The following is a 15,574-nucleotide window of genomic DNA, read 5'->3' as shown; positions in this document are numbered from 1 at the left end:
TAAGTGCTGCCCCTCCATTCTGGAAACACTATCGAGGCATTATCGTACGTGGGTAGGTATTTATCGGCTGGCTGAGTAATGCGGGGTGTCCGTCCCTAAATCGGCCCGCCGCCGCCTCGTCCCCATGCAAGATTTGGAATCTGCAGTGTCTTGGGGCGCAGGTCGGGGGTCTTTTGGGTAGTGGAATCAGATTTTCTCGAATCACGTACAGATCTGCCCTCTTCTATCCGCCCGCCCTAGGTCACCTACATTGTACCTAGCTGACATACATAGTGCACTCACTACCGGCCTTTGCTTGCTGTAGGTACTGGAAGCCAAAGCCGAAAACCACCTGTACTTTACCTCTCAACGTACCCGTAGACGCTATGTACGACTCTTTTAGATGACACTACAGTACTACGTACCCAGACCCTACATCTGATATCCACCAGCCAGGCTATCCCCATCTTTGTCATCCTTGACGCTCCCGAGAAGATTCCATCCATCGCCGCCAGTCCTGCTGTCTCGTCTGTTTCTATAGATTATAGACCGTCTGTCTCCTGCCCTCCATTTTCCCTCCTTCTTTCCCCCCCTTTTGATCCTCATTCTTCATACAACCGCCAAACTGTTTTCCTCAGCCTTTAGACGAACTCTTCGCGCAGGCGCATCTGGTGTTTCCGTTGCCGCCTTGTCTACCGCCGGACTTCAACTCAAACCCGCACCCTCAACACAGATTCCCAAGATTCCTACAAGAAATATGCACAGCAAGGTTGTCATCATTGGCTCCGGGCCTGCCGCCCACACGGCCGCCGTCTATCTGGCCCGTGCCGAGCTCAAGCCCGTCCTGTACGAGGGTTTCATGGCCAACGGCATTGCTGCTGGTGGCCAGCTCACCACCACCACCGACATTGAGAACTTTCCCGGTTTCCCCAAGGGTATCATGGGCGGAGAACTCATGGTGAGTCGTCCCCTCACTTATTTCTTTCGGCTTGCCCCGAACCAATTGGCTGTTTCCTGCTGGTGGCGGCAGCAGCCATGATCGTGACCATGTTTGCTGACCCAGCATTCTCTTGAACAGGAGGCTATGAAGCAACAATCCGAGCGATTCGGCACCCAGATCATTTCAGAGACCGTCGCCAAGCTCGACGTTTCCTCGCGGCCCTTCAAGTACGAAACCGAGTGGGCACCCGGTACCGTCCACACTGCCGATGCCATCATTCTGGCCACTGGCGCGTCCGCAAAGAGGCTTGGACTTGCCGGTGAGGATAAGTACTGGCAGAACGGTATCAGCGCCTGTGCCGTCTGCGACGGAGCCGTGCCCATCTTCCGTAACAAGCCATTGGTCGTCATTGGCGGCGGAGACAGTGCCGCTGAGGAGGCTACTTTCCTGACCAAATACGGTAGCCACGTTACCGTCCTGGTGCGCAAGGACCAGCTGAGAGCCAGCAGCATCATGGCTCAGCGCCTTTTGGAGCACCCCAAGGTCACTGTCCGCTTCAACACCGAGGGTGTCGAGGTCAAGGGTGACGACAAGGGCCTGATGAGCCACCTGGTTATCAAGAACAACAAGACGGGCGAGCAAGAGACCATTGAGGCCAACGGTCTGTTCTACGCTGTTGGTCACGACCCTGCCACCTCCCTGGTCAAGGGCCAGCTCGAGACTGATGCCGAGGGCTACGTCGTGACCAAGCCCGGTACGCCGCTCACCAGCGTCGAGGGTGTCTTTGCTGCCGGCGACGTGCAGGACAAGAGATACCGACAGGCCATTACCAGTGCAGGTAAGTTTGACACTAATGAGCCTTCTCATTCTTTTCATATTCTACCCGATTCAGAATAAGGGTTACTGACTTGTTATTGTCGTGTAGGATCGGGATGTATGGCTGCACTTGACGCCGAGAAGTACCTGTCCGAGTTGGAAGTTGATGGCCGCGAGGGCGCTGCCAAGGGCAGCTTGTAAGCATTGAAGTTTCTGCTAAACATATTGCATGTCCATAAATCGAGGGGCGAGGCTGAATCTTCGAGACATAACTGATGAAGGCTAAAGAGCGACATAGATCTGCTTTTGCATAGACCATATATACCAAATACCAAATCAGTGAAACTAGCATCTCATATTGTCTCTTGGCCTTTTCGTGATCAAATGGTGCGGGAGGATATCTAAGCGGCCAGCGTGAACTGTCATGTGGGAGATAGCACTTCCCATTATACGAAGTTACATTTCTACGGCAAGTGTCTAATTGGATACCTTGCATGTAAGTCCACGTACTCCATCCACCAACCCACCCTTCAGGTCCTGACTGCCATGGTGTGTTGAAGCAACAAACGAGGACCTGTCTGCAACCTTGACCAAGGACAATTCCAACTCCTACAATCAAGACCGTGGATGCTACCGTAGAGGTCGGGATGATCGAGTTTGGACAGGTAGGTCTCAATAGCCAAAAAGTCTCTCGAAAGTGTAAAACCTTGGATAGGTAGGTACGGCGAGGCGAAACGCACTGCCCCTGGTCAAGTTTATGCTAGCTCAAAATGATGCAAACGGTCCATTGCCACTTTTCATCTTCACCGGTTAGTCAGCGACCATCTTGTTGCATATGACATCCAGAGAAGAAAATAATTGCTTTTCATTCTGCACATGCGTGTACAACTGGTGCAACCCCCCACGAGGAAAAAAAACACCCCACGGCCCATCAGTGTCATTTCTTCTTCTCCTTGCTTTCCCCAAGCTTCATGTACAGAATAGGTTCAGTGCGTAGACATTATATATGTAATCACTGCGCAACATGTGAGTTTGTATCGACGCTTGGCTGTTTCCGGCATCGTCAGAACCTCAAAAAAGTGAGCAAGGTTAAGCTGGTCATGTTGGCGGGTGCTTGCCGCAACAACCCCTCATTTCTCCATGATAAGCCAAGAAGAAGCAAGAAGGCATCTGGGAAGAGGTCCCACTTGCTTGCTGTTTGACTAAAAACCGGCAAATGTAGGTAGGTTACCTAGGTATGTAGGTAGGTACGTATGTAGGTGGGTTCGTATGCTTGGTATAAATAATACCAGTTCTGTCAATCGTGCCGAAGCTTCGTCATTTTCCCTTTTCTTCCACCCCCAGACAACTAAGCAACTCCCAACAACGTTCAGCCACCTGCTTCTGTGTCATCTGTCCTAGTGATCATCAATTCTCAAGAAGTAACCCCCATACAGATCTTCATACTCAATCCAATTGAATCTCTCAACATGCCTAGCGGCAACAGCAACAACGGTTACTCCTACACTTCCTCGGGCACCAATAGCCAGGTCAGCATTGATTTCCCAATTCCTGACAACCCATGTTGCTTTCCGTAATAAGAGCGCCGTACGTTGAATAGCATGACTGACTCGGCCAATAGGGCAACCACTATTGCTCCCGTGATTATGGTAGCAGCGCCTCGAACTCAAACTCTTACCATTACTCCAACAGGTGAGCGACATGAAAATTTCGAAGTGCCTTTCCCTGTAGATGCTCTTGAAGTGTCAAGAGGTCATCTTCTCCTTGGCATCGGGCTCGGTCATGCAAGACGGCCCTTCTCGGATCAAAAGGTGTCTACTTTCTGAAAGGAAAGAATCGAGGCTGACTAGAATATCCAGCAATGGCTCGTACTACTACTCAAACCCCAACGGTAGTACCTACTACAACAATGGCCAGGGTGGTTCGACCTACACCTCATCCAGCGGCCAGAGCTCATCTCAGGGCTATGGCAAGAAGTAAGGGATGTCCCTGAAGACGAGTGAATGGAACGTCGGTCAGGTTTTGAGCTGCCAGGCTACGCATGCCGTGCCGGCCGGGCAACGTATTTGTGTGATTGAGATCCTTTCAGAAGCTGCCGGCAGGTAGATGGCCTAGGCTACGATGAATAAATGAATGAATGAATACGACCCTATTACTGTTTCACATGATCTATTATCAATCCTCGAATCTGGTTGGTGGCGGCAATATCCTTAGAGCCAGCATTTATATTGAAGAAAAGCCTTCAGATGAGTAAACGAATTGCCCTGTGGACATGTTTCACAAATGGCCCAACAATATCAAGCTACGTGTTGTTTCATTTTTTTCTGGCATCACTTGCATGGGCGGAATAATTATTCGATGTTGGCCAAGTGACATGCATCAAGCCCCGCGTCTATGTCGTGGTGACCGTCCCACTGCGTGGGCAGGTCGTCAGGTACGTGTTTGATGTCTGCTAATGAAGCAAAGATGTTTAATTGTACATCGCATAATGGCATTTCACACAGCATACACTACCAAGGTACCATGTTATTCGTCTGCCGGCAAAGTTCATGTAACAGTATATTGTGTGAAGCGTGCCAGGGTCCTTTATAGTCAAGTGAAGCCCGATGCCGGTCGCCCCGCAGGATCTATATATCTAGCTCAATACTTCAACGGCTACAGTGTAACACCTCGATGGTGCATAGGCTCTGGATGAATGGTCACAGCGAAATCCATATTGGTGGTATTTTCTCGAATGACCTGCAACGGGCTACCATGTATTCATGCCTGCTTTGCCGTCGCTTCCTTGACGGCTAGGCGAAAGTGTTGCCACTGAGGAATTCAAAGTTAGTGGTTGCTCCCCCATAGTAAGAGTTTTAGGGGAAATGTTACGTACGCTGCTTGCACCACCAACAAAACACATGAGCATCCACTGCCACCACAGGTCGGTCAGAAAGTGCACGTTGTGTCTCTTGAGCCTAATGATTGAGAAGAAGGCACATTCAATGCTGTGGAGGCCCCAGAGCACGTAGAACAGCCCATTCTGGACGCGGATGGCGTTGGTGATGGCGGCCGGCCGGCCTGCGAGCAGGTAATCGTAGATGGGCGAGCCCGGCATGAGCACCTCGCGCCGGCAGGACAGGAGCATTATGATGCCAGTGATCCCAAGACCCACCAGCCGCCCACGCGACAGTTTTGGAAATGTCCGGACCTCGACTGGCGCGCTCATCTTTGCTCGGGAGATATCTTGGGAAGAGTTGGTAGGTACACGACCGTATCTATAGGTCTCTGCGCCCTAGGCAGCCCTCTGTCGATGAGCAGTAAAATTGGATATTCCCGGCTCTTCAGTTTTCCTTGAGGCAGTTGCGATGTCGTTTGAATTTTTGTTTTAATCTCAACCAGGAGAAGTGAAGGAGGAACCAAAAAAAAAAAACCCGAGTTAAGCACGCGCCACGACGCTCGACGTTACCTTTAAGTCGGCTCAGCACCCGTGGACTGCTCCCCTGCCAAAGAGGGGCGCGACGCGACCTCCGAGGTCCTCGGCGCAGGCAGGTTTAGCTGCCATATGTGCCATTTTCATTGATTGAAGCTCTTCAGTTCATTCTTGCCGGTGTAAAGTCCCCAGAAAGGATCATGATGATATACTTGTGCGACGAGATACTGGCGACGATCACTGGGAAACATATTCTTATGGTATAGTGAGGTAACCCACCTAGAGACTATCTGCAGGCACTTTTACATACCTAGATAGCAACGGACATTCTTCTAACTCCGTCGTATCCGTACTCACTTTTAGCCCGAAAGCACATTCAGTGTCTTGCACGTACCTAACCTACTGTGTAATGGGTTGGGTAAGGTTTTATCTCCATAAAATCCACAATGGATGGAATAGACTGACCCAATTGCGTTGTCAACTCACCCATCATACTTTGCGACCTTGGCATTCGGCTCACAGGCAACAGGCACTTGACCAAGGCTATTGGGCATGATGGCGGCGTTTGAATTCTTTCTAAAAAGGTGACCTAGTGACAAGAGGAGCACTGTCAAAACGCATACATCAGGGAGATGGGTGCTGTACTCAGGCTCGCTGATTGACAGTACGTACGTAGATAGCCTGCAGAGACGGACAGTCTTATCTGTTGCCGGGTTTCACGGTCGCAATCAGCTATACACAGTAGGGCAAAACGTTCAACCAAAAACTGCCTCTAGTATCATACTACTCGTGCCATCCCATGCCGGATCTGGCTCTCGATAATCAGCACTTGATGAGCCTTATCAGGTATGTCCAACCGCTCATTTGCTGCAGGGCGACAGACTGCAATTAGCATACCCAATTACGTTGTGTTATCGCCGGTTTGGGCCAGTATTGGCACAATCCCTAGTTCACGCAGCGGATCCGATGTCACCCCCGAACTCGGGCGGCACATCGGCTCCGCTTTGCCAGTATCAACCCACGCTTTGGGAAGGGTATACTCGGCATCTCGACAATGATCAACATGTAAGATTTTATTCGTCCTTTCTGCTGCTGCTCCTCTTATTGTATTTATTCTTGTTGCATTCGCTCATTGCAATCTTCTAAACTCGTCTCCCCTATCTCCCAATATATACCCTTTTAACTTTATTCAAAATGACCGACGTTCAGTTGCCAGAGCCTTTTGCAAGCATCCCGAGGGAATCTTTCCTCTTCGGACCATCGCCGATCCAGCACCTGCCCCGTATATCCGAGGCTCTTGGAGGAAAGGTGCAAGTTTACGCAAAGCGTGAGGATTGCAACTCGGGTCTGGCTTATGGAGGAAACAAGACTAGAAAGCTCGAGTAAGATGAGAAAATCTACACTGTCCTAGGGAATGCCCGGGACTGTTTGCTGCCGTTTGTACTAAATTCTTCCATTTCAGGTACCTGGCTTCTGAGGCTGTAGCTCAGGGATGCGATACTCTCGTCAGTATTGGTGGCGTCCAGTCCAACCACACCCGCCAAGTGGCTGCAGTAGCCACCAAGCTGGGGCTGAAGAGCGCCCTGGTCCAGGAGCACTGGGTCGACTGGGAGGACCCAGGATACACCAAGGTCGGCAACATTCAGTTGTCGCGCGTCATGGGCGCTGACTCCCGCCTTGACCCCTCGACATTTGGCATTGAGCACAAGGACACGCTCAAGAACCTGAAGCAGGAGCTGAGCGACGCTGGCCGCAAGCCCTACTACATCCCCGCCGGTGCCTCGGATCATCCTCTGGGCGGCTTGGGCTTTGCCAGGTGGGCATTCGAGGTTGAGCAGCAAGAAAAGGCCCAGGGCGTCTTCTTTGACACAATCATTGTCTGCGCCGTCACCGGTTCGACCATGGCTGGTATGGTGGCTGGCTTCAAGCTAGCCGAGAAGCTCGGCGGGCGCAAGCGCAAGGTCATTGGCATTGACGCCTCCGCAAAGGTTCAACAGACCTTTGACCAGGTCCTACGCATCGCCAAGTTCACTGGTGTAAAGATTGGTCTCAGTGAGGACGACATCACCGAAAAGGACATTATCCTCGACGACAGGTACCATGCCGGTGTGTACGGTATTCCCGACGAGCAGACCATTGAGGCCATCAAGTTCGGTGCCCAGACCGAGGCCTTTATCACAGACCCCGTCTACGAGGGCAAGAGTTTGGCCGGCATGATGGATCTGATTAAGAAGGGCGAGATTCCTGCAGGAAGCAATGTGCTGTACGCTCACCTGGGAGGTCAACTCGCCCTCAATGCCTACTCCACCATTCAGTCATAGAATAAGTAAATAGAAAATGAATACAGCAAAAGAATAAAAATGACTCGAAAATACTGGTAACGTTACTGGAAGTTGTGCTGTACTATCTTGGTTGGTCTTCAAAATTTTGATGCTGCCGTTCATGTTGCAAAAATATGAGTTTCCAATTCTACCAGAGTGTATACAAGAGCGCCAGACCCATTCTCCTTGTAGCTGATTTTAATGGACCATTATGTTCTATGTAGGAATGACAACTCGGCGTCTGTCACCTCCCAACGTCCCATGATGGTAATCTGCAACCTCAGGTCGATATAGGTGCGCTAGAATGGCAAGGGTACCATTCTCGTGGACTTTTCTGCAATCACGCTATTCTCAGTCAGTATCATTGGACGACAAGCAAACTGTGCTTGATTAGCACTAATGCTGGCTTTGACAAAATTCCGTCTTCTGGGATTGATTCTTACCTACCTAGACTCTGTACCTAGCTTACCAATTTCGATTTTTCCCACACCAGCACATTAGGAATACGAATACAAGGCATAGTGCAGAGCCGCCAATGATTGCACCCCATGCTGCACCGTCTAGTCTAGTCCCTGCGCCTCCATCAATGTTTGGCTCGGTTCCAGTCGTGGCGTTGGAGACATCTTCCAGGCGTCTCAGCAGATCCGCATGCAGAGCGTCTAGCATGGGCTTTGTGGTCATGGCAGGTAGACCATGAGTCGCGACGTCCGAGTGATCCATGACAGCAACCGGCGCTGCGGCAAGGAGTTGTATGGGGAGGATGAGAAAGAGGATATACGCGAATGAGGAGAACATTGCGCTTGTGTATGCGGAGCCTGTCGATCTCTGTCTGCGTATGTGTCGAGTCAAGGGTGTTATTCAATATGAAGACAGGGTGACTGGTGTTGAGGCGTTGTTGGCAACGTTTTCGAAATGAATCAGTGATTTTCTTTTGTACCCAGAGAAGTGTTCCATCTGAAACTATTGCATGGTTTCATGTGATGGTGAATCTCATTGTCTGTGGCCACGGCAAACAAAGGCGAGGTTATTAGGGCGTGCCCAGGAACAAATAATGGCATTGTTTGTCTCTTGAGCCTGTTGATTACCCAGTAGGGCCTGATGGCAAGTGAGCAATCTGGCCAAACACGTAAAGATTGCTTAATGATCATGTGTAACATGTGGATTGTGTCTTTGTCAAAGAAGAGTCATTGACAAAGGATGCCGCACGACCTTGTTGAGTGAGCCTTGTTTGCCCTGGCAGATATAAACAAACGTTCGACGAACCGTGGAACAGTATCGAATAATTGAGCATCAATCGAATGAGACAAGGGAAGAGAGAGAGAAGGAGAAGAAGAGGAAACCATCAAGTCAGCACAGGCATCCAAGCAAATTGCAATTAGTACCTCACATTTGACTGGGAACTGTGTACCGTGCTGATCTGATTCATAATGTACTTTCGCGATATTGAGCTCGAGGCTCGAGCTGACATGGCCGATCTTCAACTAGCATTGGCGATCATGATCGTTGTTTTGGTGATTGTAGTAAATTCAGTTGCAACTGTACTTGGTGTTGACGACACATCACATGATTACAGATTGCTAGATCTAGAAAAAGGACTGGAATGGGCTGGTAGGTATACTACTGGTAGACACCCTAAGACGGAATAACTGTTACAAGAATAAACACAATTTCTTGCTTTCCTTTGTTTCTTTTCTTTCTAATGCTCCCTCTTGATTCGAGACTAAACTGTGGTGGATTGGTAGTACTCGTTATTAGCTAGTATCTATCAAGCATGCGACGTAATCTATGGGCCACGCACAACACTGAAGGAAGTACGTACAGAGTCTCAACCCAACCAGACACGCATCTGACGTATTCAGCATAGCGGAATTCATTAGAGACCCAAATAAGAGGCACTAGCTAGGTAAACTCCGGCCAGTAGCCACCCAATCACCCGCGCCATCCGATACCCACTCACCCAGCCCTAAGCGACGACGAGGCCCACGATGGGCACATCCTGGCTCGCCTGGCATGAAAATTTTGCATACGCCCACAAAAGAATCATGTACTGTGATAACAGGCCGCAATCTCAACAAGCCTGGAAGCAATTCCGGGTTTCTCATTGGTCCGTTGGCAGAATTGGCATTGCGTCTGACTACGACCGCTTCTCTTCACGTTCTCGTGAAGGGCTGTAATCAAATGACATCAGGAGATTCTGGGTTCGATCCCCAGGCGGACCTTTATTTTTGGCGCAAACGTAGGTATCGTGATGATTTTTGGTGTTTTTTTTTTGGTTGTTGGGTGGTTGGGTGAGTGAGCGAGTGAGTTGCGGAGTACGGCGACGGCCAGCCGTGCTTTCTCGCTGGGATACTCCGACTCAAGGAGTAGAGCATATATCTGTCGAATGCCATGTCCTGCTACCATTTTTTGGAAAATTATAAGTTCTTTCCGGCCGCCCAAAGAGAGGCACAGACTGTGCGGATGCGACACGGGCACCACAACCTTTTCTCTCCCTCTCTTCCCCCTCCCTCGCGACAGAGCACCTAGCACTCAGAACACTGATCTGCCCTTTCTTATTTCATAGTTTCTACTTGCTGCTAGCTTTCGCTTTGGATATTCGTCTTGGCATTTGGCAGAGCCAGAGTTGGCTCCAGCCGCCTCGATCCTCCAGAGCCTAGTGTCTTTAGAGGAAGTCATCGTCTAGGAGGTTTGAATTGAGAGTCGCACGTGGACTTTCGTTGCACGTATAGTGACCCGGCTCTGCGCAATATGGACTCATGATCGGGCAGTGATCGGCTTCGGCCTGTGCCTCAACTTGACGACACCAAGGCGCCAATGGTGTGTGGATGAACGAGCCCATATGGTTTTTGAGATGCTCTTCCTTATTGTATGTATGTGCCTTTTGTTCCGCGGAAATGGTCTCGTCTTCCAAGCACAAGTGACATTGAGATGGGTTATTCTTCCAGTCACCGTTCTGTGACATGGTCCCATGGAAGATTATCTCCATGAACGCCCGGGCAGCAACTTCGTAGGGTATTTGGGTATGCTCGGTTGCCTCCTCTTGTTCGTCTTCTTCAACGCGCTGCTCAATAGGCTCACCATCAATGACCTGGTGCTCAAGATCTTCTTCTGGGTCTTCACCAGTATCAAATTGTTTGAAAAAGCCGGTGCTGCTGTCCACCAATGGATCGTCCATATCATGAGCAGCTACATCATCCTTCATGGCTTCTCTGGGTCTGCTGAAGTATCTGATCCGTGAAGTTGGATTGACTCAGCTTCTCTACCCGGCGAGCGTGCTCCACGGTACTCATTGACTCTCGCATCTCCTGAATTTCTGTACTAAGGACAGCTTTCTTTGCAGCGTAATGCAAGCGGTTGCGTATAGGCTTTTTCTCATGGTCGGTGCCCGTCATTGGCCCGTGATTGGCAATCAGGGTAGCCAAGGTCGCATTCATCGCCGCTCCATGAAGTCGTATCAGTGCCTCATCACCGGTAATCACAAATGGGTTGTTTGGACAGATTTTGCCATGGCTGGCAAGCAGTATTTGCAGACTGTAACTGCAATTGAACCTGGACGGATCGAGGTAAGTGACACGTCCACTGTTACGCAGTTTTATATTCTGAAAGAGTTATAGGACTTGGTGTACTTCAAGGAAGAGAAATTTCCGAAGCGCTCTTCTTCTGATGCATCGGGAAGCCTGCCTTTCAAGCAACCAAAGGTAATGAAGTCTCTCGAGGCAGCAAGAGTCAAGAAAGCCACAATGGGTGTGTCATCAACTGGTTGAGTATTGCTAGTACGAACTCATGTTCATTCTCAACAGAGCATCGGCACAGAGTCCTATCTTTGGGGCCATCTCGACAAAACATACACAGACACGAAGTACAGTGGGATGTTTTTTTCCCCCCCCTTTTCTTTTGGGGTCATCTATAAAAATAAATAAAGAGTCATGGATAGTTATGTAGTTGCATTTGACCTGCCGACCAACGCGAAGCCTAGGGTCAAGCTATGGGGAGAACCCACCTAGGCTACACCATTGGAAGGTCTGCATTCACGACACCGATAGCAGGTGCTTGATGCATCTTTCCTTCCTTTCTTTCCATCAAGTCGCCTTGACGTCTTCCTGCCTGTTTGCAGTACCTGCCTCCTTCCTTATCTGTGCGTCACTTTCCCCCTCTACCCTCTTCTGATTGCGCTCGTGTATTTGTCCTTTGCTTGTTTTTCCTGTATCAATCGATTTATCGTTAATTATAGCTGTTTCACGGAATCCGAGACTCTACATGCGTTTGCGTGCAACAGCTACTTCAAGTTCACTGTCACCCCAATCAGCAAAAATCCATCCCACCTTTACCCATCATGCCACCGCATCGTGTCGGCGACCGCCGGATAAGCCTTTTTGAGGCGATCAATCGAATAGAAGCTAGCGGTGACGAGTATATTTTCCAACTGATGAAGAAGATTGAACAACATGAAATTGCATCAGCCGGTTTCCGTTGGCATGCGACGCCAACACAGAATAACCAGGACCGCGTCCTCGCACTCTTCGAACGATTTCTGCGTCTAACAGGCGTCATTCCGTCCATGGAGGAAACCAGGAGACTGACACAGAGAGAAAAGGACACGTTGATGTTTCCTATTGACCAACAGAAGCTCTTGGCGCAGCTTCGAGGCTTTATGTTTTTTGTTGCTGACCAAACGGCTGGAAAGTCGGCCGATAATCTTACGTACATGGCCTTGTCCAAATACCGAGCAGCGATGCTATTCTGGATATACCATGTTTACAACAGGCACCAATTGACGCCACCAGCCTGAAGCACTGTGTACAACAAGATCACAGAGTCCCTGCGCTATGCATCCAAAGTGTACGGGTTGACACGGGGCAGCGTAAATCCGAATCGGTCAGAGGTCGGCCTGCCCGAATTGCGCCAACTCATCGATCACGATCTCCTGTCAACTCCACAGATAGCAATAGCAGAAGGCCATCAGCTAGCGTGGTGCCTTATGCGCATTTGTTGCTTGCGACCTGGAAGCATCGGGTGGACCAGCCAGGAGAACAAGAGTGAGAAATTATACCTTACCTGGCGAGGCATTCAAATCACTCGGGGTGAGGAAAAGGGAAGCTTCACAGCCACGGTGACTTTTCGATCATTGAAGACCAACCTCCCAGATATGGAGCGAGCCATGAAAAAGCCAGAGCTACGCCGAATATTAACGGCAAAGGCGCCATCGCCACGGCCACAAAACCACTTGATTTTTTCCATCCCCCACAGGTTGCTAGTGATTGCGTTGCGCCGCGGCATTCTGGTCAACATTGATAGCATTGGCGACTTGATAAACGGCACTATGCATCGGATTCTGGTCAGTGTCTCTGAGTCCTGTTGTTTACATTGGCTAATTAGGGTCCTAGATCAAGAAGGAGGCATGGGACGAGCCCGTTCTACGCGCGGGTAAGGCGCGAGGACTGAATATTAGTCAAGATACCGCATCCGCCCAGTCCCTCTCAGAATATCTAAGAACCCGGGGAGAGTGGCTCGGGTATCCGGAGCCAATCACATATACCTCAATTCGGCGGCGATCAGCAACAGAGCTTACCCTTCAAACCGGTGCCGACGACGACGCTCGCATGATCATGAATCACGACCCTGATTCTCGGGTTCTCGAGAAGTGCTATCTCAACCCAAGTGGTTTTAGTGATATGACTGCTCTCGGACTGGGTGAGCGTGGCACCACAAACGACCAAAGTGAGCGTCTGGCTCGAGAAAACCACAATCTGGCCATCAATGCCATAAGCCATGACCATCAAGGCACTGTGGTAATGAAGAAGTGCGTCTTGATTATCATGGAAGGTTCTGTATACATCCTCTTCATGTCGGAATGCAGACTGCAGAAACAATCCTCTTGCAAGGCAGCGGCGGATGTTGTCGTAGTCGTTCGGATGACGGAAAGGGATCTTGCTGATCCAGCCTCGCACTACATCTCGTTGGATCATCGTGCAAATCTGATCGCGGGTCTCGAAGGCCTCTTCGAGTGCTTCATAACTCAAAAAGTTGGCAAAGCACCAAGTTTGTCGGTCTGAAACGGTCTCCGCTTTCGTTCTGACATCCACATATGCGTGGAGCACGTTGAGAAGCGTGATGTGGTCGGACAGAGGATGGACCCATTGTCTTCGCAACTCGTCTGATGCATACCGATGGGCACTTGGTCGGAGGAATACCGGCCTCTGTGTGCTGCAAATTGCAGCGATGGCACACATTTCTGCTCCACATGACCAGTTGTCATGTCCCTCCATAATGGCGTAAAGCCACATGGCATCGATTGGTAGACGGGATGCGGATCGGCCTCGATCTGTGATTTTCATGGTGCCATCCAGAAAACCTCTGATATAACGGTTAGTATATCCGTACACATGGCATTACGAATTGTTGATTAGGGAACTCACAGGTCTCTCAGGTCCCCAAGAGCACGAAGCATGGTCTCTGGCTGAGGGGCGTCCAGCCAGTTGAAGGCAAATACGTCGTTGTGTCCCAACGACTTGATTGCAAGAACAACGGCCTTGCCTTCGGTTGTGAAGATCTGGGGTCGTGTTGTGTTCAACATGACCTCGTCGTGGAACTCCTCCGTATACACCCGGAAGCAGGTGCCTGCGCTGGTCCGACCTGCTCGACCCGCACGCTGTCCAGCAGCGGCCTTTGAGATTATGCCAGTCTGCAACACGCGAGTCCGGGTACGCGGATTGTATACGCTCTGAATGCAGTAGCCGCAATCAACAACGTAGCTGACATTCTCAATTGTCAGACTGGTCTCCGCAATGTTTGTTGCGATTATGCATTTCCTGCGCTCGGTCTGCACAAGAGCCCGTTGTTGCTCACTTTTCGTGAGCGCACCATACAGCGGCATGACATCGAGGTCTTGGCAGTTGCGGCGCAGGATTGTACACACGCGTTCTATCTCATTCGAGCTCATCATGAAGACGAGGATGTCTCCTCGGGGGTACTCATCATGAATGATTTTCACCGTTCGAACTGTGTCCACGTGATAGTCTGGGGAGGCCTCTTCGAGATATAGGATATCAAGCGTATGGGGTTGGCCGGGGATATGGAGTGTGGGTGCGTTGCCAAAATAGGTGGCGAATTTGGCAGCGTCCATGGTGGCAGACATGATGACTACCTTCAGATCATCTCGCCTCTTGGCCAAAAGTCCGAGAAGAACATCCGTATCGACGGTTCTCTCATGAGCCTCATCAATGATGATGCAGCTGAATTCCGAGAGTGTCGGATCGTTCTTTGCTGCTTGCAACAGGTATCCATCAGTTGTGTAGATGAGTCGCGTGTTGTCGCTGGTCTTTTTGTCATTTTTGACAGCGTATCCGACCTAGATAAAGAGGCGTCAAACGTGATTCTGAAGACAAGGCGAATGGGTATTGATGGAATGTCCAGAGGACTACTCGCCCGCTCCACGATGATTGAAACGGCAAAGAGAGGATGGGATGTGGGTATGAAGGAGAAACAAAAAACGTACCTCTTGTCCAATTGAGACATCCATTTCAACCGCAACTCGGGCGGCGACCTCTTGGGCGGCCAGTCTTCGTGGCTGTGTGCACACAATTTTGAGACCAGACGCCCATTCATCGAACAGGCTGCGATGGGTCTGGACAAGAGCCCGTCGTTATTCACTTTTTATAAGCGCACTATACAACGGCATGGTGTCGAGGCCAACTCTGACGAGGAGTAATACAAAGTCTGTAAATGGACCGAGGGCAAAGAAGGCAATATTTGTGATTGTATGCGGAATGGCTCATTTGCACTTGAGCGTATCATACTTTACTGCAGTACCGGAGCTACAGTCGTGTCGATGCGTCGGCATGAGAATAGAATAATTCGCCCTTAAAACGTTGAGAAATATTGGAGTGAGCGAGCTTTCACGACTTATACTAATGCTATATTTAGCCCTTTTTCTCTTTTTCTCTTTCTCTTTTTCTATCTTTTTCTCTCTCTTTCTCTTTCTCTTTCTCTCTTTCTCTTTTTCTCTTTTTCTCTCTTTCTCTTTTTCTCTTTTTCTCTCTTTCTCTCTTTCTCTTTTCTCTCTTTCTCTTCTTTTTTTTTTCTTCTTTTCTTCTTCTTTCTTTCTTT

General features: G+C 49.8%; 7 protein-coding genes across 7 annotated transcripts; 4 read left to right on the top strand and 3 right to left on the bottom strand.

The window, feature by feature from the left end:
* Positions 1-736: 736 nt before the first annotated feature.
* Positions 737-1,936, top strand: PFICI_13743 (Thioredoxin reductase; the record flags this gene model as incomplete). The annotated part of the gene is made up of 3 exons (XM_007842324.1): positions 737-937; positions 1,058-1,757; positions 1,845-1,936. The coding sequence occupies 3 exons, from the start codon at positions 737-739 to the stop codon at positions 1,934-1,936; spliced, it is 993 nt and encodes a 330-aa protein (XP_007840515.1).
* A 1,268-nt stretch (positions 1,937-3,204) lies between these two features.
* PFICI_13742 (uncharacterized protein) lies at positions 3,205-3,715 on the top strand (the record flags this gene model as incomplete). Its single annotated transcript, XM_007842323.1, has 3 exons — positions 3,205-3,264; positions 3,357-3,427; positions 3,595-3,715. The coding sequence occupies 3 exons, from the start codon at positions 3,205-3,207 to the stop codon at positions 3,713-3,715; spliced, it is 252 nt and encodes an 83-aa protein (XP_007840514.1).
* Positions 3,716-4,495: 780 nt separating this feature from the next.
* On the bottom strand, positions 4,496-4,862 carry PFICI_13741 (uncharacterized protein; the record flags this gene model as incomplete). Its single annotated transcript, XM_007842322.1, has 2 exons — positions 4,496-4,546; positions 4,611-4,862. The coding sequence occupies 2 exons, from the start codon at positions 4,860-4,862 to the stop codon at positions 4,496-4,498; spliced, it is 303 nt and encodes a 100-aa protein (XP_007840513.1).
* Positions 4,863-6,341: 1,479 nt separating this feature from the next.
* On the top strand, positions 6,342-7,468 carry PFICI_13740 (putative 1-aminocyclopropane-1-carboxylate deaminase; the record flags this gene model as incomplete). The annotated part of the gene is made up of 2 exons (XM_007842321.1): positions 6,342-6,529; positions 6,610-7,468. The coding sequence occupies 2 exons, from the start codon at positions 6,342-6,344 to the stop codon at positions 7,466-7,468; spliced, it is 1,047 nt and encodes a 348-aa protein (XP_007840512.1).
* Positions 7,469-10,130: 2,662 nt separating this feature from the next.
* PFICI_13739 (uncharacterized protein) lies at positions 10,131-10,670 on the bottom strand (the record flags this gene model as incomplete). Its single annotated transcript, XM_007842320.1, has 1 exon — positions 10,131-10,670. The coding sequence occupies one exon, from the start codon at positions 10,668-10,670 to the stop codon at positions 10,131-10,133; it is 540 nt and encodes a 179-aa protein (XP_007840511.1).
* A 1,131-nt stretch (positions 10,671-11,801) lies between these two features.
* Positions 11,802-12,257, top strand: PFICI_13738 (uncharacterized protein; the record flags this gene model as incomplete). Its single annotated transcript, XM_007842319.1, has 1 exon — positions 11,802-12,257. The coding sequence occupies one exon, from the start codon at positions 11,802-11,804 to the stop codon at positions 12,255-12,257; it is 456 nt and encodes a 151-aa protein (XP_007840510.1).
* A 763-nt stretch (positions 12,258-13,020) lies between these two features.
* On the bottom strand, positions 13,021-14,987 carry PFICI_13737 (uncharacterized protein; the record flags this gene model as incomplete). The annotated part of the gene is made up of 3 exons (XM_007842318.1): positions 13,021-13,822; positions 13,885-14,816; positions 14,964-14,987. 3 exons carry the CDS (start codon positions 14,985-14,987, stop codon positions 13,021-13,023), a joined length of 1,758 nt encoding a protein of 585 aa, XP_007840509.1.
* Between the last annotated feature and the right edge of the window lie 587 nt (positions 14,988-15,574).

The sequence above is a fragment of the Pestalotiopsis fici genome (genome assembly GCF_000516985.1).
Source record: "Pestalotiopsis fici W106-1 unplaced genomic scaffold PFICI_Scf_11, whole genome shotgun sequence".
Classification (NCBI taxonomy): Eukaryota; Fungi; Ascomycota; class Sordariomycetes; order Amphisphaeriales; family Sporocadaceae; genus Pestalotiopsis; species Pestalotiopsis fici.
The sequence above is the reverse complement of the archived record's forward strand: the minus strand, read 5'-3'. Positions and strand labels throughout refer to the sequence as shown.